Source organism: Gossypium hirsutum, chromosome A06, assembly GCF_007990345.1.
Source record: "Gossypium hirsutum isolate 1008001.06 chromosome A06, Gossypium_hirsutum_v2.1, whole genome shotgun sequence".
Classification (NCBI taxonomy): Eukaryota; Viridiplantae; Streptophyta; class Magnoliopsida; order Malvales; family Malvaceae; genus Gossypium; species Gossypium hirsutum.
The window spans coordinates 61,175,900-61,199,623 of NC_053429.1; the positions used below are offsets into that span (position 1 = coordinate 61,175,900).

At 33.2% G+C, this 23,724-nt stretch overlaps 2 protein-coding genes across 2 annotated transcripts; both read left to right on the plus strand.

The window, feature by feature from the left end:
• Positions 1-463: 463 nt before the first annotated feature.
• On the plus strand, positions 464-5,149 carry LOC107963050 (uncharacterized). Its single transcript, XM_016899649.1, has 5 exons — positions 464-682; positions 912-1,070; positions 1,142-1,630; positions 4,454-4,696; positions 4,871-5,149. Exons 1-5 carry the CDS (start codon positions 464-466, stop codon positions 5,147-5,149), a joined length of 1,389 nt encoding a protein of 462 aa, XP_016755138.1.
• Positions 5,150-19,402: 14,253 nt separating this feature from the next.
• On the plus strand, positions 19,403-22,912 carry LOC107961778 (uncharacterized). Its single transcript, XM_016897906.2, has 3 exons — positions 19,403-20,126; positions 20,210-20,382; positions 22,731-22,912. Exons 1-3 carry the CDS (start codon positions 19,533-19,535, stop codon positions 22,855-22,857), a joined length of 894 nt encoding a protein of 297 aa, XP_016753395.1. The 5' UTR covers positions 19,403-19,532; the 3' UTR covers positions 22,858-22,912.
• The last annotated feature ends 812 nt before the right edge of the window (positions 22,913-23,724 follow it).

The following is a 23,724-nucleotide window of genomic DNA, read 5'->3' on the forward strand; positions in this document are numbered from 1 at the left end:
ATAAACAACATAAACTTGGAGGAATGGAACCATGCTTGGCCGGCCACTTATCATGAATTGGGCACTTTGACATGCAAACCCAAACTTTCCTATTTTAATACTATTTGGTCCTTACTTATTTACCTATCATAATTTTCTAAGTCTCTCAACTAGATCCTTTCAAGCAAAATTCACATTCCTAATATAAAATTAAAACATCAAATTTTTATACAAGTACTATCACACATATAAGATATGCAAATAAAATTTTAACTAAATTTTATGACTCGGTTTTGTGGTCCCGAAACCACATTCCGACTAGGGTCGAATTAGGGCTGTCACAATATCTTATTTTGAATTATGTAAAATAGTCAAAATTGAGTTAAAGTTTAACACTGTCGTGTTAATCTATTTTCATGAGCCTGGTATAGTAGGGTTACGAAATAATCTAAGGGTGATTTACGATGACACTTCCACCATAGCTATGTTGGACTTTTGGGTTAAGTTTAAGGAGATTGAGTTATATGTTGAACATGAGGTTGATAACCCTATAATTGTAGATGAAATTTTCCTATTAACTACTAGGGATGGTGATGTTAAAGGGTTAGAAGTTCATGGGGAGGGTGATGATGAAGGGGTAGAATCTGATGGTGAATGTGACCTAGAAAAGGTAGAATCTAGTGGGGAGGGTGATGTAGGAGAGGTATAAGCTGATGGAGAGGGTGTGTCTGCTACTGGTATTGAGGTAGATGAGGATATTGGTATGGAAAGTGGTGGAAACATTAGTTTAGGGTCTACTATTGGAGAGGATAATGATAGTTAAGTTGCTACTAATGAATATGCTGGTGATTTTGCAACATCAGATGGGGTGGATAATGTTGCTGATGAATATGTTGGTGATTTTGCAGCATCAGATTGAGTGGATAATGTAGCTGATGAATATGCTGGTGATTTTGCAACATTTGATGGACTGGATAATGTTGTTGCTACACGTAGTAGAGAAGAGGAGGATGGAAATTAGACTGAGGTATGGGACTCAGATGAACATGGAAGCTTGGTTGAGTCCGGTGAAGATGAAGAACATGAAGATGGTGAGAGAAGGAGGAGCAAGTTTCCCTTATACAATGATAAGTTAAAATTTAGCCTGGGAATGTTGTTTAAGGATGACAAACAATTTAAGAGTGCAATTCGAAAGTACTTCAAAGAATGTAGAAGACAACTAAATTTTATTAAGAATGAATCAAAAAGGGTTGTTGTGAGGTGCATTGCTTCCCCTAACTATCCATGGAGAATTAGGGCTAGCTACAGTCCTATTGTGAAATGCTTGCAAATAAAGACGTTTCAGGATGAGCACCATTGTCCAGTTAGTTTTAAGAACAAAATGGTGACTACTGATATGATTGCCCAATATTCTGAAGAAACTATCAAGGATCATCCTAAAATGAAGCTGAGGGAAATTCAAAGAAGTTGTGCTTCTGAGATGCATGTAAATGTGACCATTGACTGTTTTTATAGAGCGAAGAAAATAGTGAATGAGAAAATGGCTGGGAATCAAAAGGAGGAATTTGGCTTGCTATGGGACTATGCTCATGAGTTATGGTCAAAGATGCCAGGAAGCACAATAAAAATGGCTGTTCAAAAGGTGACAGCTGTAACACCCCGAACCTGAGACCGTTGCCAGAGTCGAGCACGAGGTGTTAACGGACTTAATTCATTAATTAAACAGCTCAAACAATTTATTTTAGAACTTCTAGACAAGCTGGCTAACTGCGTCACAGTTGCTTAAAAATTCATATCTCGAGTTACGAAACTCAAAATCCAATTCTGTAAATGTTACCTGAAACTAAACTCATATATCTATCAACTAAATTGTTTCTAGAATTTTTGGTTGGGCCAACTAGTACATTTTATTAGTTAAAGTCTCCATTGTTTCAGGGTTCGACTACTCTGACCCCTGTGTATTTCGAATTAAATATCTCCCTATACATAATTTCAACAACAATTCCGTTTATTTCCTTTAAAAATATACTCAATAAGGAATCCATGAATGTAAAGAATGACTTCTAATTATCTTTGTACAATTTTTGGTGAATTTCCAAAGTCAGAACAGGGGATCCAGAAATCACTCTAGCCCTATTTCAAAAAAATTCAAATATCTCATAAAATATAACTCATATACTTGTTTTGTTCCATCCATATGAAAATAGACTCATCAATATTTAATTCTATATCTTATTCACTATCTAAATCCATTTATGCTATTTTTAGTGATTTTCTAAATTCACATCATTATTGCTGTCTGATACTGTTTTAAAGCTAATTTCACCTTTTTTATGATTTCCATGGAATAACTAGCATTTAGGCATACATAACACCAAACATGTCCTTGATTAGCCATTCCAACAACTAATCATTATCAAGCATTTACATACCATTCATCAGCCATATCATAAGATCATACACACAAAATGGCTACGATGCTATACATGCCATACTCAAAATGAAGCGTCTAGCTATACCAAAATAATCCTCGTAATAATGTGCCCGGACCTCCGACGTACTTTACGATCCCCGAGTTAGCTTGACAAAACTATAAAAAGAAGGAAAATAAAGGGGGTAAGCATTAAGCTTAGTAAGTTTGCATGCAAATAAATAACAGCATTCATAAGAATTATCTTACTACTTGGCATGATACTACTTAATGCAACTTCATTAATTGTCATAGACATATTTTAAACTTCTTCACTTACTCACTTACTTAAATACTTACTTACTTAATCAAATTTATTAATACATTTTACTTACCTTTTTCCTTATCAAGCATACATGAACATTATCTACTTACCTTTGCTCTTCTAGCATGAACTTGTCTTACCTTACCTTACCTTAATATTCTCTTTAAATTTTCCCGTTGAACCACTTAGAATACTAAGGATACGCGGGTACCTTACCATTGCCATGAATTGTCATGGTCTTAGGTGGTATCCTTTTGAAACTTACCATTGCCATGTCTTGACATGGTTTTACATGGTATCCTTGCCTTATGAACTCACCAATGCCATGCCTCGGCATGGTCTTACATGGGACCTTTGCCTTATAGTAACTTATCAATGCCATGTCTTGACATGGTCTTACATGATTCCCTTACCTTAGAAACCTTACCAATTGCCATGCCTTGGCATGGTCTTACATGGTATCCTTAAACCCTAATTTCATGACATTTGTATCCTACACATTCTTAAGGTTCAATCGGGACTTTCTGAAATTACTTCTCCGTCAATTCATGCTTGAGTCTTCTTTGAATAATTTCATAAAATAAATATACACATGTGGAAATTAACAAAATTAACATAAAATAATAGAATATTGCATTTATTTACCGCAAACTTACCTCGAAACAAAATACGATCAACTATCTCGATTTAGTCCACTATCTTTTTCTTTCCCTGGTCTAACTCTGGATTTTTTTCTTCTTGATCTATAATAAAAAAAATTAGCTTACTTAATACTCACATTTATTAAAATAGTCCTTGACCCAAACTTTGGCAAAATTACATTTTTGCCCCTAAACTTTTACATATTTACACTTTTTCCCCAAGGCTCGGAAATTAAACTTCATCCTATTTTCTTATGTTTTATGACATGCTGATCATTTTTCCCTTCTATGACAACATTAAATTCTCACTCTAACATGTACTTATGACTATTAGGTATTTTTACAGATTAAGCCCTTTTACTTGTTTTCACTTAAAACCGAGTAGCACAAGTTGTCTAACATAATTTAAAACCTCATATTCTACCATAAAACACCAAAATACAAAAATTTCACCTATGGGCATTTTTCCAAATATGAACCCTAGGTTGAATTATTGCTAGAATAAGCTTAATCAAGTTACCGGGACTCCAAAAACATAAAGAACATTAAAAACGGGGCTTGGAATCACTTACTATGGAGCTTGGAAGCTTGGAACAGACCCTAGCTATGGAGAAACCTTGAAATTTCAACCTAATGAAGAAGATGGACAAAAATTGGCTTTTAATTTTGTTTTTAATTCATTTTAATAACTAAATGACCAAAATGCCCTTAATTAAAAACTATGGTGTTTTATTTTCCTTTAGGTATTTTTTTCCAAACTAGTATAATGGTCTAATTACTATCCAAGGACCTCCACTTTAAAAACCCATTACTCACAAGTACTTAATACATTTGTGAACTAGAACACACATTTTACAACTTTTGTAATATAGTCCTAAATATCAAATTGGACCATCTATCGATAAAATTTCTAAACGAAAATTTCACACAATCATGCAATCATGCCATAGACCTTAAAATGATAATAAAATAAATTTTTCTACCTCAAATTTGTGGTTTCGCAACCACTGTTCCATTTAGGCCCTATTTCGAGATGTTACAACAGCAGACTCCCTTCCACATCTTAAGAGGTATTATGTGTGCTTTGATACACTAAAGAGAGGCTGGAAAGCAGGGTGTAGGCCACTCATTGGGCTAGATGGTTGCTTCATAAAAGGCCAATTTAAGAGTGAATTTCTCACAGCTGTTGGAAGAGACGCAAACAACCAAATGTTTCCTGTTGCATGGGCTGTGGTTGAAGTGGAGTGCACTAATTCATGGGGTTCGTTTCTCAGTCTTCTACCAACTGATTTGGGTTTGGAAGATGGGTATGGGTACACAATTATCAGTGACCAACAAAAGGTTAGTAAATATGCAATTTTAAGCTTGGTATTGTTTTTTTAATCTGTTATTTGTATTTGAGATTGCAATTTCTGACATACTACCAAGGGTAGAGCATAGGAATTGTGTGAGGCACGTGTTTGCAAATTGGTCAGGAAGGAAGTTAGGGAAATCTTATGAGTGTGATTCTGGCAGATTGTGAATTGCACGACTGAGAGGGAGTGGGAGGATCTATGTTCAGCACTGGAGAAGAAAGATAAGGATGCTTATAATAATTTGATGAAAATGTCTTCAAAGATATGGACTAGGGAATTTTTGGGGACTACTTGTAAATCAGATATAGTTGACAATAATTTGTGTGAAGCATTCAATTCAAGCATTGTCGAAGCTAAGTTCAAAAGCATTATCAGAATGCTTGAGGATATTAGGACCAAGATGATGACTAGGATAGTACAAAAAAAGGAAGTTATGTAATGGATGGAAGCAAAATTATGGTCCATTGATGAAAGCTAAGTTTGATGTCAACAAGAAGGACTGTGTAGAGTGGCAATTGATATGGAATGGTGAAAATGGATATGAGTTCAGGAAAGAAAGTTATCAGTATACAATGAACCTAAGTCAAAGGATATGTAGTTGTAGAAGTTGGCAAATTAGTGGGATTCCATGTTCCTATGCATGTGCTGCCATGTATCACTTAGGGCTTCAACCAGATGAATATCTGCATGAATATTATCACATTGATACCTACAAGAAAGCTTACTCTTTTCCAATGCAGCCCATAAATGGGCCACTTGATTGGGAAAAAACTGGTATTCAACCAGTGCTACCTCTTATTAAAAGGAAGATGCCTACGAGGCCCAAAAAGAATAGGAGGATGGCCAAAAATGAACCCAAAAAATTGAAGCTTGGTCACTTGAGTAGGAAAGATTTACTCATTACATGTACTCAATGTGGCCAACATGGCCATAACAAGCGGTCTTGCACAAATTCGAAACAGGTACAGTATTGTTCTTTAGTTATAAATATTAAGTAAATTTTTATTTTAAATTTTTTTATTTTATTTTGTCTAACCAATGATTATGGTCAAATTTTTACAGCAAGATGCACAATCAACTAAACAAAAGGGGGAAATCTTCCATTAAAAGGTCAACTACCTTAGGTAAATCTAAGGGAAATCTTTCATTTTTTGCAGTAAGTTTCTTCTTTTTACTATTGATATGAGTTATTTTATACATTGTTAATATTAATATAAAATACTCTTGTAGTCTGGTAGAACCACAAGGAGCATGACGATAGCTTCATGCTAAGATGGTAATGGACAAACTTCTTCAACACCCAAGTCGCGAAATAACAAGCGAAAGGCTCCTCTCGATCACCTAGGAACACAAGAATCAGTTGAGGAAACATGAGTAAATCATCGTTATTTTGTTTTGAATGACTTCTGCTGTTTGTCTTGTGATTCACTATGATAACTTGCTTTTGAACTTGTGTCATAATTTATTTATCTATTTGTATCTGTATCTGTTTTCTATTTCGCAGAACCATCTCTGACAACTCGTGATCCAAAAAGTACTGTGTAAGGTATTTTGCTTAGAGCATTCTGGTTTTGGAACAGAAGATGGTAGTTACATTTTGAGCCTACAACATTCTGGTTTTGGAATACACCATTGTTGAATGTTATTCTGTTGCCTTGAAAACCAATATGTTGGTTTTCTTTTTGGTTTATGTATAGCTCACTCATATTTTGGTTTTTGGCTAGTATAACTTTAATGGTGTATAGGGTGAATGGTGTATAGACTAATCATATGCTTTTTGTAAAGTACATTTATCCAAATCATATGCTTAAATGATCAAATTTTTCCTTTTAGTCTTATGTTTATTGTCAGTGCATTATTTATTAACCTTAATTAAATTAGGCATAAACAACAAATATTGGTCATTACTTCCAAGCATAATGTTAAATTACATAAAAAACAACCAATATTTTTCAATCAACATTTGCAACTGCTAGCTACATATGCCTCTTACTAGTACTGTCAAATAAGAAACCTATGGTGATGCATATAATACATAACATAGAGCAAGAAAATAATATCTTATATATTGACTTCTCTTTCTTGATAACTTTAATTTTTTGCTTCATGGTAACATTTTCTTCTTTAATGCTACTTCTCCTTCAACACCACAAATTGATCTACCTCCTTCAACCTCAATGCCAACAGCACTACTACCACCATTATGGTTACCATCAAATGCAACCAAATCCATGGCATTCTTTCTGAGTGCTAAATTATCCTTCAAAAGATTTCGTTCACAATCACGCAATTGACGCAGTAACTCAGTCGCACAGTCACACATTTTTCCATCATACCACTTGAAGAAATCACAACCACCGTCCTACAAACAAATCCCAATTCAGCCAAATTGAAATAATTCAAAATAAAAACCAAACAAATACTGAGATTTATGAAATCATCAAAATTGAGCTCAACCTCAATTTTCAAATAAAAATTATTCACTTACCTGAAAATCTGAACAACCATAAAACCTCCTCCTCGGATTTCAATCGCTCCATGAAGTGTCTCTTAGAGCTAACTTATTGCAGTGACATTTTACTGCTGGTCCATCATAGGCATATTCCTTCCGCGATGAAGTAACAGCATTTGCATATGACGATATTTTCTTCGAACCATTCGAACCATACATTACCCAACCTTTAGGTTGACTATTCGAACTATGTGAATCCATGATTTGAGACGACAATGAAGAAAAAATAAAACTTTATGGAAAGATTAAAGATTTCATAATTTGGTTCTAAAGGATTTCACGATTTCGTTCCTAATAGTTCTGGCACTGAAATTGCAATAATAAATCACAATTAACCATCTACAATTTTTACAACAGTTTTATCAACAACATCGGGACCTGTAACACCCCTATCCCATAACTGTCGCTGGAATAGGTAAGGGGCATTACCAGACAGATAGAACATTACAGATCAATATAAAATCACAGATATCACATAATATTAATGCATAATCAAATCAACAATTCATCCCTTATGGCTAAGATATACTTTTAGATAAGGTCGAGACTAAATCTACCACAATCAGAATTTTTAAAACTTAGAAAAAAATTTCAATTCTGTTGAGGTCACACGCCCGTGTGACCAGGCCGTGTGCCTTACACGAGCACCAGACATGCCCATGTAATCCATCCGTGCCATAACAGAGTATATATACTGACTTTTACACACGGCCAACAGACACGGCCGTGTGCCATGGTCGTGTGATACTTAGCTAGCTACTAACTTAAGCCCATGCCCACGTGACACGCCCATATGTCTTAACCGTGTGGTCTTAAGAGGTTACTACTTTGCTTACACGGCCACAAGGCACGCCTGTGTTCACTGACCGTGTGGCACAATGCAGGCTTGATTTAAGCCAACTTGCCACCCCTTTTTGGGTCATTCCTACAAGCAATATTAAACAACATTTATACCAAAATTTTTAGCCAATTCCATGCTCAAAACATGATTCGTTATAACTAAATCATCATCATTCAATAACCTATTCAAACCCATACTAAAACACATTAAAAATCTTATTACAACAATATGCCAAAATGCTCATTTCATAGCTCATTTATGGCACCTTCAAACCCATGCTTAAACTTACTATTTCTTTAACTTGGGACATTTCAAAATGACCATCACATACAAGGCCATATAACCATTACAAGTATACACAATTTGGCATCACAAACCATTTCCCAAAACTAAGTACAAACATACCATTTGCTAGCCAACTCTCATGGCATAACATATACATATCAAAGCTTAAATACATAGACATTCTAGCCTATACATGCCATATTTAAAAATATTTACACTTTCAAAAGTACCAAAATGAGTTCGATAGTATGGTTACAATTCCTCGACTATCCTCGAGCCTTCAGTAGCTACGATAACTATAAAACAGATAGAAATCACACCGAGTAAGCGACAAAGAGCTTAATAAGCCAAATACAATTGGTTTAACTATTAAATCATATAAAGTAGAAATCAACAGCAAGAATTCATAACCATTTCACAGAATAGTTCATGAGCCTAACCATGCTCATTTGCTTGTATACATGTCATGTTTCATTTCCATGATTTCATACATACTTCGCATTCAATATTTCACAGAAACAGAGTCTTTCATATTCAAAAATTTAGTACGATACAAATCTACCTGTATAGATTATACATTTGATATATTCATTCCCATATCTCGTACTCTATCATCAGACAGTTCAGAAACGATACAGATACTCATATACGGGTACAATGCCGATGTCCCAGACATGGTCTTACATTTAATTCAGTATCGATGCCTCTATCCCAGACAGGGTCTTACAGAAATCAGATACGATGCCTATGTCCCAGACATGGTCTTACACTTAAATCTCAAATCGAGGCCTGTGTCCCAAACACGGTCTTACATGATATCTCAGATCGATGTTAAAGTTCCTTTAGAAACATACATAGATTTTTAGATACTAGTATATTATCGAAATTTACTCGGAATTCATTCATCAGGCTCTCACACTCGTCCAATAAAGATTATAACTAGTATATAAAACATTCAATCAATTTAACACGTAATTGTATTTTGACTTACCTCATAAGAATTTCAGACAAAAACGAGTCGACTATTTGACTATTTTGGACTTCCCTCAATCTAAGTCCGGTTTCCTTTGTTCTTGATCTAATACAATTCAAATTCAACCATTCAATCATTCATTTCATTCAATTCAATCCATATACACACATTTAGGGCATTTTACATTTTAGCCCTTACATTTTCACATTTTGACAATTTAGTCTTATTTGCATAAAATCACAAATATGCAAAATCTCTTTGCAACAAGGGCTAGCTGAATTTTCATGGCTTCTATATAAGCCCACACAACATGTTTATTTCACATTTTTGTCCTCCAAGACATCATTTTCACTATTTAGCCCAAATTGCTCAATTTCATCAAAAATTCAAAGACAAAACTTATAAATCATCTACCAAGCCTTCATAATTCATCCAAAAACATCACAAAATTCATGATATCAACAATGGCATTTCATGAAATCATTAATAGAAACATAAATTCAGACATGGGCTTGGTAGAACACGAAGCAACGATCACAGAAACATAAAAATTATCAAAAACAAAACAAAATAGACTAACCTATTCACTCATGCAATGGCCGAATACTTTGAAGCTTCAATGGCTTTTTTTCTCCTCCATAATCGGCCAAGAGGTAAATTTTGCATGGCCATTTATGTTTTGTTTTTATTTATTACCTTTTAATTTACTATTTACCCATTTATCCTTTATAATAATACATAATTTCATATATGCCAAACCAACTCTTCCACTAACCAAAATAATGGTCTAATTATTCAATAAGGACTCCCACTTTAATAAGCCAAATCAAATAGGCACTTTTAACATCTAGCACACAGCTTTCACCTTTTTCGTGATTGGGTCCTTTTTCAATATTCAGTACGGAAATAGACAAATTAAATCACAGAAATTTCACAAATGCAAATTCATTCATCATGGACACAGAAAATAATTTTAAAATATTTTTCGGACTCAGATTTGTGGTCCCGAAACCACTATTTTGACTAGGGTCTAAATCGGGCTGTTACAATTCTCCCCCCTTAGGGATTTTTATCCCCGAAAATCTTACCATTAAACAGATTTGGATATTGCTATCTCATTGAATCTTCAGGCTCCCACGTGGCCTCTTCAACACCATGTCGATGCCACATCACTTTAACTAACAGAAATTTTTTTATTTAGTAATTCTTTAACCTCACGAGCTAAAATACGGATCGACTTTTCTTCATAATTCATATCAAATTGGATTTCAATATCAGACGGGGAAATTATATGCGAAGGATCGGATCTCTATCATCGAAGCATCGATACATGAAACACATTATGTATCCTTTCTAACTCAGATGGTAGCCTCAATTTATAAGCAAATGGCCCATCTCGCTCGATAATTTCATACAGTCCGATGAACCTCAGACTTAACTTGCCCTTTTTACCAAATCAAAACAGTTTCTTCCACGGAGATACTTTCAGAAACACTTTATCACCAATCTTAAATTCGATATCTTTTTGTTTAAAATCCGCATAAGATTTTTGACGATCAGAAGCTACTTTCAAATTATCTCGAATCACTTTCACTTTTTGTTCAGTTTCTTTTATCAGATCAATACCGTAAATCATATTCTCACTGACCTCAGACCAGTATAACAGAGTTCTACACTTTCTACCATATAAAGCTTCGTACGGTGCCATTTTAATGCTCGATTGAAAGCTATTATTATAAGCGAATTCAATCAAAGGTAGATATTGTTCCCACGTACCTTCAAACTCAAGAATGCAACATCTCAACATATCCTCGAGTATCTTAATAATCCGTTCAGATTGACCATCTGTTTGCGGATGAAAAGCAGTGCTAAAATGCAATTTAGTACCCAGAGTATCTTACAATTTCTTCCAGAATCGCGATGTAAATCTCGAGTCTCTATCTGACACTATCGACAATGGTACACCATGCAGTCTCACGATATCAGAAATATATATCTCAGCTAATTTATCGAATGAGTAATCAATTGAATCGGAATAAAATAAGCTGATTTCGTCAAACGATCAACTAAAACCCAAATTGTGTCTTTCTTTCTCGGAGATGGGGCAAACCTGAAACAAAATCTATGTTCACTCATCCGATTTCCACTCCAGAATCATAATCGGTTGTAATAACCCAGATGGCACCTGATGTTCAGCTTTCACTTTCTGGCAGATTAAACATTTAGAAACAAAATTAGAGATATCTCTTTTCATTCCGGACCACCAACAATGCTGCTTCAGATCATTATACATTTTCGTACTATCCGGATGTACAGATAAACAACTATTGTGAGCTTCACTCAAAATTGTTCGAATTAACTCAGGATTTCTCAAAACACAAAGTCTATTTCTGAATCTCAAACAATCATCAACATCGACTCGAAATTCAGAATCACACTGAGCTCGTTTTGCTATTAATTCATTATCAACCTTCTGAGCTTCGATAATCTATTGTAAGAACAAAGGTCTTACTTTTAATTCAGCTAAAACTAAATCATCATCAAATAGAACTAAATGAGCATTCGTTGCACGCAAAGCAAATAACGATTTTTGACTCAAAGCATCAGCAACAACATTTGCTTTTCTCAAGTGATAATCAATCACAAGTTTGTAGTCTTTTAGAAGTTCTAACCATCTTCTTAGTCGCAGATTCAAATCTTTTTGCGTCATTAAATACTTCAAACTTTTATGATAAAAAAACATGTGACATTTCTCACCAAACAGATAGTGACGCCAGATCTTCAAGGCAAACACAATAGCAGCTAACTCGAGGTCGTGAGTCGGATAGTTCTTTTCATGCGGCTTTAGTTGTCTCGAGGCATAAGCTATAACTTTTCATTCTTGCATTAGAACACATCCCAGACCAATCAATGAAGCATCATTATAAATCACAAATTCTTTACCCGATTCAGGTTGTACCAAAACCAGAGCTTCAGTCAATAAAGCTTTCCACTGATCAAAGCTGTTCTGACACTTTTCAGACCACTCAAACTTCACATCTTTCTAGAGAAATTTTTTCAATGGAGTCGCAATCATCGAGAAACCTTTTGATGAATCTTCTATAGTAACCAGCAAGTCCCAATAAACTGTGGACTTCTGAAACATTCCTCAGAGGTTTCCAATCCAAAATAGCTGAAATTTTGCTCGGATCAACTTGGATACTGGAGGCTGATACAATATGACCCAGGAAACCAACTTCTCCCAACCAGAATTCACATTTACCGAACTTTGTATACCACTGTTTATCTCGCAGAGTCTGTAGCACTATTCTCAGATGTTCGACATACTCAGATTCATCACGTGAATGAATCAATATGTCATCAATGAATACCATAACAAATTGATCTAAATACGGTCTAAAAATTCTATTCATTAAATCTATAAAGACAGCAGGTGTATTCGTTAATCCAAAAGGCATAACTAAAAATTCATAATGCCCGTACCTCATTCTGAAAGTAGTTTTCGAAATATCAGAGTCCTTTACTGGCAACTGATAGTAACCCGATCTTAGATCTATCTTTGAAAACACAGTAGCACCTTTCAACTGATCGAATAAGTCATCAATTCTGGGCAGAGGATATTGTTCTTTATAGCCACTTTGTTAAGCTGACGGTAATCAATACACATTCTCATTGTGCCATCTTTATTTTTCACAAACAGAACTGGAGCACCCCATGGTGAAAAGCTCAGTCTAGAAAATCCTTGATCGGTCAATTCTTGCAACTGAGATTTTAATTCCTTTAACTCGGCCAGAGCCATTCTATACGGACCTATCAAAACCGGAATAGTACCAAGTACTAATTCAATCCAAACTCGACTTCTCGAATCGGAGGCAAACCCGATAGTTCTTCAAGAAACACATTAGAGAATTCACAGACAACAGGCACCGATTCAACTTTCTTATCATTCACTTTTGAGTCTAACACATAAGCTAAGTAGAATTCACAGCCTTTCTTCACATATTTTAGTGCTTTTATTGTAGATATCACAACTGGTAGTCTATTCATATCACTAGACTCAATTCGAATTATCTCATCATTCTTACACCTTAAATCAATGACTTTCCGTTTGCAATTCATAATAACATCGTGCAAAGTTAACCAGTCCATTCCCAGAATTATATCAAATTCGTCGAAAGGGAAAAGCATCAGATCAGCAGGAAAACAAATATCTCTAATCAATAACGGGTAATTCTTGCAGACTTTATCAACCAAGACACTTTTTCCTAAGGGGTTCGATACTCTAATTACGAATTCAGTAGACTCTACAGGCAAAGTCTTATTGTACACTAAATTCATACAGATATAATAATGCGTTGATCAAGGGCCTATCAATGCAATCACTGAAGTATCATAAAGAGTAAAAATACCAGTAATCACGTCTAGAGACGAGGCTTCCTCACGAGCTCAAATTGCATAGGCTCTGGCAGGTGCTTTGGCCTCAGATCTAACAGCAGTATCCCTAGTAGCTCTTTCACCACCATTTGCATTTCCCGTATTTCTGGAAGGTCTACCTCTAGCTGAGGTGTTGCTCAGTCTCAGATTCTGTACATTCTCTTACTCAGCAGGTTCAGAACAATCTCTTACAAAATGGTTCAGAGATCCACATCGGAAACAGGCTCGGTCATTCAATCCAGATGTCTTTTACCACAGTGTTTATATTTAGGTTTCTCATATCAGACATTCCTGACACTTACAACAGAAGTAGCAGGAGCTTTGAAATTCGAATGCGGTCTAGCTCGATCTCGATTCGAATATCCTACATTAGCCTTTGAATGGCTATGATCATCTCATAATTTCTTTGACACAGACTAAAATAATCTACTCGAAGATCTCTTTCTAACATCCCTAGCTTCAAAATCAACTTTTCTTTTCTCTTTACTTAATTCTTCAGCTTTACAAGCTCGCTCAACGAGCACTACTATTTCTTTAATCTCTAAAATCCCAACTAATAGACAGATATCCTTGTTTAATCTATATTCAAACCTTTTGCACATTATTGCTTCATTTGACACACATTCCCAAGCATACTGGCTCAATCTCACAAATTCACGTTCATATTCAGTAACAGACATATGGCGTTGTTTAAGCTCGAGAAACTCTTTACCTTTCTGATCATGAATCTTTGACTAATGTATTTCTTTCAAAATTTAGCTTGGAAGAAATCCCAAGTAACCCGTTCACTCAGAACCGCAAATATTAAAGTTTTCCACCAATGGTACGCTGTATCTCTCAGAAGTGAAACGACACATTTACACATTCCTCAAGATTTAGAGAGATTTCATCAAACACTCGTATTGTATTCTCTAACCAGAATTCGGCTCTTTCAGCATCATCATTCGTTGTAGCTCGGAACTCTTCAGCCGCATACTTCCTAATCTTATCAATTGGTGGTTTACTCAACTGTACCAGATTCACTCGTGGCATATCAGGAGTTTGAGGTGGATTAACCGGGGGTGGAGGTTGTTGTACAGCCGGATTGGTTCTAATATACTAAGTGAACCAATCATTTATCATCTGATAGAAGGCTTGTTTAGCCTCACTATCACGGCTACTCGTAGCCAGTTGAGAATCAACTTGCACCGTCCCTTGCGTGAGAGCAGGTGAATTACTTTCAACGTCGTCAGCTACAGCTCTATCGGGATCCATTTGCTATATAAAAGCATATTTCAATGTCAGGATTCAGCACACTATCGCAATTCATAAATATGGCATGTATAGCTAGACTCACATATGCTATGGTAGTCCTAGAACTGACTAAACCATAGCTCTGATACCAATAATATGTAAAACCCCTATCCCGTAACCGTCGCCGGAATAGGTAAAGGGCATTACCAGACAGACAGAACATTACAGATCAATACAGAATCACAGATATCACATAATATTAATGCATAATCAAATCAACAATTCATCCCTTATGGGGGTCTCCAAGACCTAAGACATACTTTTAGATAAGGTCGGGAATTTTCAAAACTTAGAAAAAAATTTCAATTCTGTTGAGGTCACACGCCCGTGTGACCAGGCCATGTGCCTTACACGAGTACCAGACATGCCCATGTAATCTAGCCATGCCATAATAGAGTATATATACTGACTTTTACACACGGCCAACAGACACAACAGTGTGTCATGGCCGTGTGATACTTAGTTAGCCACTGACTTAAGCCCACGGCCATATGACACGCCCATGTGTCTTAACCATGTGGTTTTAAGAGGTTACTGCTTTGCATACACGGCCACAAGGCACGCCTGTGTTCACTGACCGTGTGGCACAATGCAGGCTTGGTTTAAGCCAACTTGCCACCCCTTTTGGGGTCATTCCTACAAGCAATATTAAAAAACATTTATACCAAAATTTTAGCCAATTTCATGCTCAAAACATGCTTCATTATAACTAAATCATCATCATTCAATAACCTATTCAAACCCATACCAAAACACATTAAAAATCTTATTACAACAATATGCCAAAATGCTCATTTCATAGCTCACTTATGGCACCTTCTAACTCATGCTTAAACTTACCATTTCCTCAACTTGGGACATTTCAAAATGACCATCACATATAAGGCCATATAACCATCACAAGTATACACAATTTTGCATCACAAACCATTTACCAAAACTAAGTACAAACAAACATACCATTTGCTAGCCAACTCTCATGGCATAACATATATACATATCAAAGCTTAAATACATAGACATTCTAGCCTATACATGTCATACTTAAAAATATTTACACTTTCAAAAGTACCAAAATGAGTTCGATAATATGGTGACAATTCCTCGACTATCCCTGAGCCTTCAATAGCTACGATAACTGTAAAACACACAAAAATTACACCGAGTAAGCTACAAAGAGCTTAGTAAACCAAATACAATTGGTTTAACTATTAAATCATATAAAGTACAAATCAACAGCAATAATTCATAACCATTTCACAGAATAGTTCATGAGCCTAACCATGCTCATTTGCTTGTATACATGTCATGTTTCATTTCCATGATTTCATACATACTTCACATTCATTATTTCACAGAAATAGAGTCTTTCATATTCAAAAATTTAGTACGATACAAACATACCTGTATAGATTATACATTTCATATATTCATTCCCATATCGCGTACTCTATCATGAGACGGTTCAGAAATGATACAGATACTCATAAACGGGTACAATACCGACGTCCTGGACTTGGTCTTACATGTAATTCAGTATCGATACCTCTGTCCCAGACAGGGTCTTACACGAAATCAGATACGATGCCTATGTCCCAGACATATTCTTACACGTAAATCTCAAATCGAGGCCTGTGTCCCTGACACGGTCTTACACAATATCTCAGATCGATGTCAAAGTTCCTTTAGAAACATATAGAGCTTTTCAGATACTAGTATATTATCGAAATTTACTCGGAATTCATTCATCAGGCTCTCACAGCTGTCCAATACAGATTATAACTAGTATATACAACATTTAACCAATTTAACACGTAATTGTATTTTGACTTACCTTGTACGAATTTCAAATGGAAACGAGTAGACTATTCGACTATTTTAAACTTCCCTCGATCTAAGTCCGGTTTCATTTGTTCTTGATCTAATACAATTAAAATTCAACCATTCAATCATTCATTTCATTCAATTCAATCCATATACACACATTTAGGGCATTTTACATTTTAGCCCTTACATTTTCACACTTTGACAATTTAGTCTTATTTGCATAAAATCACAAATATGCAAAATCTCTTTGCAACAAGGGCTAGCCGAATTTTCATGGCTTCTATATAAAGCCCACACAACATGTTTATTTCACATTTTTGTCCTCCAAGACATCATTTTCACTATTTAGCCCAAATTGCTCAATTTCATCAAAAATTCAAAGACAAAACTTATAAATCATCTACCAAGCCTTCATAATTCATCCAAAAACATCACAAAACTCATGATATCAACAATGACATTTCATGAAATCATTAATAGAAACATAAATTCAGACATGGGCTTGGTAGAACACGAAGCAACGATCACAGAAACGTAGAAATTATCAAAAACCAAACAAAATACACTAACCTATTCACTTATGCAATGGCCAAATACTTTGAAGCTTAAATGGCTTCTTTTTCTCCTCCATAATCGACCAAGAGGTAAATTTTGCATGGCCATTTATGTTTTGTTTTTATTTATTACCTTTTAATATACTATTTACCCATTTACCCTTTATAATAATACATAATTTCATATATGCCAAACCAACTCTTCCACTAACCAAAATAATGGTCTAATTATTCAATAAGGACTCCCACTTTAATAAGACAAATCAAATAGGCACTTTTAACATCTAGCACACAGCTTTCACCTTTTTCGTGATTGGGTCCTTTTTTAATATTCAGTACGAAAGCAGACAAATTAAATCACAGAAATTTCACAGATGCAAATTCATTCATCATGGACACAGAAAATAATTTTAAAATATTTTTCGAACTCAGATTTGTGGTCCCGAAACCACTATTCCAACTAGAGTCTAAACCGAGCTGTTACTACTATCTCATAAAAAATCGACAAAACAAACCCTACATTGTCGCACTAAAATTGCAATAGTAAATCACAAATAACCAACAAATCAAACCAAAAATGGAATTTATTTTCCCAACAAACCAAATAAGAAAGCACCTACCTTTCGATTTTGGGTTGCGAAAACTCTCACGATTGTTGAAGCTTTTTCGTTCCTAATAGTTTTAGGGATTCAAAGATTTAATTCGTAAAAATTTTAGGGATTTTAAGAAGATTTCGGAATGCTAAGATTTAGGTAGGGATTCAAAGATTTAATTCGTAAAAATTTTAGGGATTTTAAGAAGATTTCGGAATGCTAAGATTTAGGTATTTCAAGATTTAAGGATTTGAATATTGTTAGGGATTCAATTAAGATTTCGGAGGTTAGGGATTTAGGGAATTTCACAATTTGGGGATTTTAGAAATTGGAAAGATAGTTTTGAATTTGAGGGTTTGGGGATTTAGGGGTTTTTTTGTTTTATGATTATTAACTTTGTTTAATTTTTTGCCATGTCATCAGTCAACAGAAATGTCACTTAGACCAACTTTTTTGACCGGCTGTTGACTAACGGACAGCTGACAATTACCGTTTTAATTGGGTTGATGTCTGAAAAATTCGTTAAGTTAGAGGCCAATTTCAGGAAAAAAAAGAATGTTAGGGGCATATATCCAAAAGCTCTCAAAGGAGAGCTTTTTTTGCAATTCTGCCTAATTTTTTTTATTTTGATTTTCCTTATAGAGGAAGTTTCAGTTTTCATCATGTATCCCGTTCTTGATAAAATTTTACTCTCTTAGCATCTAAACATTTGATAAAATTATCAGTATAAATATCAATGAAAAATTTTAAAATTTCACTATCTTATAACCTATTTTTTTAACATGTAAATTCCTTATTCCACGTTTTTCAAGTGTAAATGTTAACCAAAAAAATATTTATATACCAAATTAACCTTAATTGTGAAATTCGGGACCAAAAATTACATAAACCTATTATTTTAATCGGATCCAAATAATAATAATTGAATTAAATATAGATAATTAAGGAAGATAAACTTAAAAGCGATATACAGAAATAATGGATCTCTGAGATGATGTGATCCTGATTCTGGATCCAGAGGCAGTCACACATATGACTGCAATAATTTACAGAAAGCGTGAAGATTCCAATTAAACAAAGTTCCAAAATGGTCACCACTCACCCATCTCTCTGTTTCGTTATCTCTAAAAATTCAAAGCACGCGTCAACCATGGCTTGGATGAAAATGAAGGCAACCTAAGGCGACAGTGAACATGATGCTGATGCCAAACATGAACCCATGACGCTCCCATGTCTTTTTCGCCGCACATCCTGTCACTCACCAACTCAACGTGTCCCTTCCTTAGAGGCCCTAATGGGAAGTACCATTTGTATCCGTAGGTCTTCATGCTGATTCCAACACATCAAACCAAAAACTAATATCTTTGTCGGTTATGCATTCAAAGCTTTTTACTTATCTGACAACCAATCAATCAATAGCTTTTGCTCTTCTTTTCTTCTTTTTTAAATTTCATTTAGCTCTTCTATTATTCTTTGTTGAAACTGGTTCATCCTTTCGAAACAATAAAAAATGCTGCTGAGAAGCTCGTCAACACCAATCTTAAACTCATGGTGGCCAAATTCAAAAGTCTGTTCAATTTCATCACCAGAACCAGAATTTGGAGCTCTTCAAAGAACCAGCTCAATCTCATTTCACTCCCCTTCTTCCAATGATGATCATAAGCTTAGTAAACCACTAAACTTAGCTGACAACAGTATCCAAAACGATGTACCAAAACCAAGAAAAAGCATGGGGAAAGCCATAATAGCAACACCTCACTCTCTCCACAAACAGGCAAAGCAAGAAACAGATGGAGACAAAGAGTTAGAATCAGAACCCAAATCTTGTAGGATACGAAGACAACTTTTTTCAAGTTCTGGGTTGGGGGAACCAGTAGGTGATGGTGAAGATAGTGGTGCTGTGATGCAAACACTGGTTATGGGCGGTGGAGAAGAAAATGGTGGTGGTAAAATCTGTGGAGGAGGAGGATCAGGGGGCGGCGTTGGTGGTGTCGGGTCGGGGTTCTTTGAGAGTGATAGCACTGACGTTTACTATCAGAAGATGGTTGAAGCCAATCCTGGCAATCCACTTTTGCTTGGCAATTATGCCAAGTTCTTGAAAGAGGTAGTAGGATATAAAGACATTTGAGTTTTGTCTTCTTAATTACATGAAAATATTAATTGATTCATCTACCGATTGTAGCACAGATTAGAGGAGATTATAGCAGAGCAGAGGAGTTCTGCGGCAGAGCAATTCTGGCGAACCCTGATGATGGGAATTTGTTGGCACTTTATGCTGATCTAATTTGGCATAACCAGAATGACATTCAAAGAGCCAAAAGTTACTTTGAACAAGCTGTTAAGACTGCCCCAAATGACTGGTAAAATACTTGCTTCATTTCATTTTCATATATATAACGACAATTATTCCCTCCACACTAGCTGGGGTCAACTAATTAACTTTTAAAATTGTAATAATATTTATATTAAAACAATTAAAAATAAGTATATTATAAATTTTTAGATTAATTTATGAATTCTAAATTATTTATGTACATTAATACACGATTAATTTCTAAAATCGTCATTTTACCAAATAAATCAATTCAGCTCCTATAATCTTTTTGGGTCTAATTGAGTCTTAATCTAATAAAATTAATCAAATAGATCCTTTAACTGACGTTGACTGTTATTATTTAATGGAAACGTTAATGCTGTTAACATACACCACATCAGTAAAACAATTAATTTTTTCAAAAGGAATAAAAATTATTTTTAAATTAAGTACATAATTAATCGAGACAAATTTTCGTCTAGGTTCATTCAAACCTAGATACTAATTTTTCTACTCATATAAATTATAAAAACATAAAAAATCATTAAATTTATAAAAAAATTAAAATTTATAAAAAATATATTAGAAATTAATTAAAAACAATATAATTTTATAATAATTTTTAGAAATAATTTTTTAAAATAGAAAATCAACATCAACAGCTTAATCATAAAATCAAGATTAACAATTTTTTGTTATATTTTGCATTTCATTTTTGGAATTGTTATGTTTTTCAAATAATTTAATCAAAATGAGGAAATTAAATTTTATAAAATTTTATAAAAGACAATTTATTTTTATAAAAAAATTATGGTTTTTATAAAAAAATATATATTTATTCACTTTGTTTCTCTACTAGGTTATTTACATATGCTAAATTGAAATGCTGTGTGGATTAACCAATGTTTTCTAAATTCAATTGGTAATTGAACCGATTAGATTATCAATTCAGGGTTTGATTAATTTAATTAAAAAATTATTAAAAATTTAAAAAAATTCAAAAATCTCAGTTTAACTATTAGTTCAATCGATTTTTTTAGCTAATTCGTATCGATTCTTGATCTAACCGATTCAGAATCACTTTTTGGTCCAACTGATCTGACCAATTGATCTAGTCTGATTTAAACAATTTTGGCATTAACTAGTTTCAATTAACACAATATTTAAACATGAAAAAAAATAATAATGATGCAAGTTAATTAAGAATAGTACAAGTTATTTAATTTATTAAAATAAATTTAAAAAATTTTAAGCGGATTTCAATTGACTTGTTAATTAGAAATGTTAACTTTGCATAATAATTTGGTATATTGACGGTGTATTTTTTTCATTTCATAAGCAATATTAAAAAATTGATATTTGTCTCTTTTTTTAGAATATTAATTTTTATACTCTTATAAAATATTTATCAACCCTTTAACACTATTTGTGATATCTAACAGTGCAACAAGTAATTTTCTTTATTTAAATACATCATTTTAAAAAAATTATTTCTCAAATCAACTTAATTTCACTCATGAATTACCATTCATAACAATCTTTTCGAATAAATAATTTAAAAATTATTAGAAATAACTAAACAATAATGTATATATCTTTCTTCAAATAATTTGTTTATCAATCTAAAATGACATATAAGTTGTAAATTATCGTATAAATTAATCCCATTAAATTATCATTCTAAAGGTAAAACAAAAAATTAAAATTAAAAATATTTGATAAAGTTAATTAATTCAGCGACTTAGGTTTTTAAACATATTTGATAACCTATAATAAAAACTGTTAGATAGATTTTTTTATATAAAAAAGGTGTAGAAAATGATTAACAGATAAAGACCTACTTATCATTTAATAAAAAATAATTTCAATTACTTTTATTTTATTTTAGTCTATTTTTATTTTTTCCACACTTATTTTTCAGTTTATCAAACATAGTCTAAATTTAAAAAAAAACTAAAAATATATAAATTTAAAAAATGCAAAATAAATCAAAATAAATAAAAAAATCCAAAAGGGCTGGACACTTGTCAATTGGAATCAAAGTATATGTTATGTATCTTTTACGAGCATAGAAATTAATTCTTTCGTAATGGTTGCCCCTCTCAACAATGTTGTTTTCAAAGTTTGAAGTTGAATTTTTTATATATTTTATACTTTAATTTATACTGCTATATTTGTAATTGCAATTAATACATATTTGGTTCATTTCATATATTTTATACTTTAATTTATACTGCTATATTGGTTGTATACAGATTTCTTGTGTATCAAGCAACCTTTTTTTTTTTTTTTGCTTTTATCAAACAAAATATTTTGCATGAAATCTTCCTATAATCGCTTAAATTTCCTTGTATGACTGAAACGTAATGTGTAATGTTCAATTTTAATCCACAGTTTTGTCATGGCTTCATATGCAAAGTTTCTTTGGGAAGAAGAAGAAGAAGAAGAGAGGTATATACCTCCTCCTACAGATTTCTTCCTTCCACCTCCTCAACACGCTTCCATAATTGCACTTTCTTAACTCTTATGTACAAATCACCTCCTCATTTCAATGTTAAATTACAATACTTAGTTTATGTGAGTGTCTTCTATTCGTTACGTAACTATATATTGCATCAATCATTCTGCCTGCAAATATAATAAACCTACACTTACAATTACGGTCCATTTGTTTATATATAAAAGGTTTTACGAAAAATATTTTTTGTATTTTCCTGTGTTTATTTCACAGAAAATAGTTTGCTCAACAGAAAATAACTTACAGGTCAACAGAAAATAACTTACAGGTCAACGTAAAATAGGCCATTTTTCCTAAAAAATGACTCACTCTTTTGAAAAGCGTAAGTCATGTTCCTGAAAAGAGCTTCTCTATAGATAATTTTATTTTTATATAAAAATTAACTTAAATCAAGCTTAATATTATTATATTGATAATAATTTTTATTTTTATTTTTAAAATATTTAAAATATTTAAAATATTATATTTTCAATATTATTAAAAATACATATTTAATCATTTATATTTAGTCATATAATAAATTATTAATATAATAAATATAAATTATTATTTTAATAAATTATTTAATATTTCAATTTTATTTTAATAATTAATTTTAAAAATAATATTTTTCACATATTATTAAAATATTAAATATTAATATTTTAATAATAAATATTTATTAGAATTATAAATATATTAATAATAAATGTTTTGTAGTATAAAGGTTAAAATATATCATAAGTTTATGTACAATTCACAGATTTACAATTTACTCTTTGTACTTTTATTTTTAAGAATTTAGTCCCTTTACTTTTCAAATTTGAAAATCAAGATCAATTGTTGACATCGTTAAATTTTTTTGTCAATTTTGTTGATGCCACATTTTCA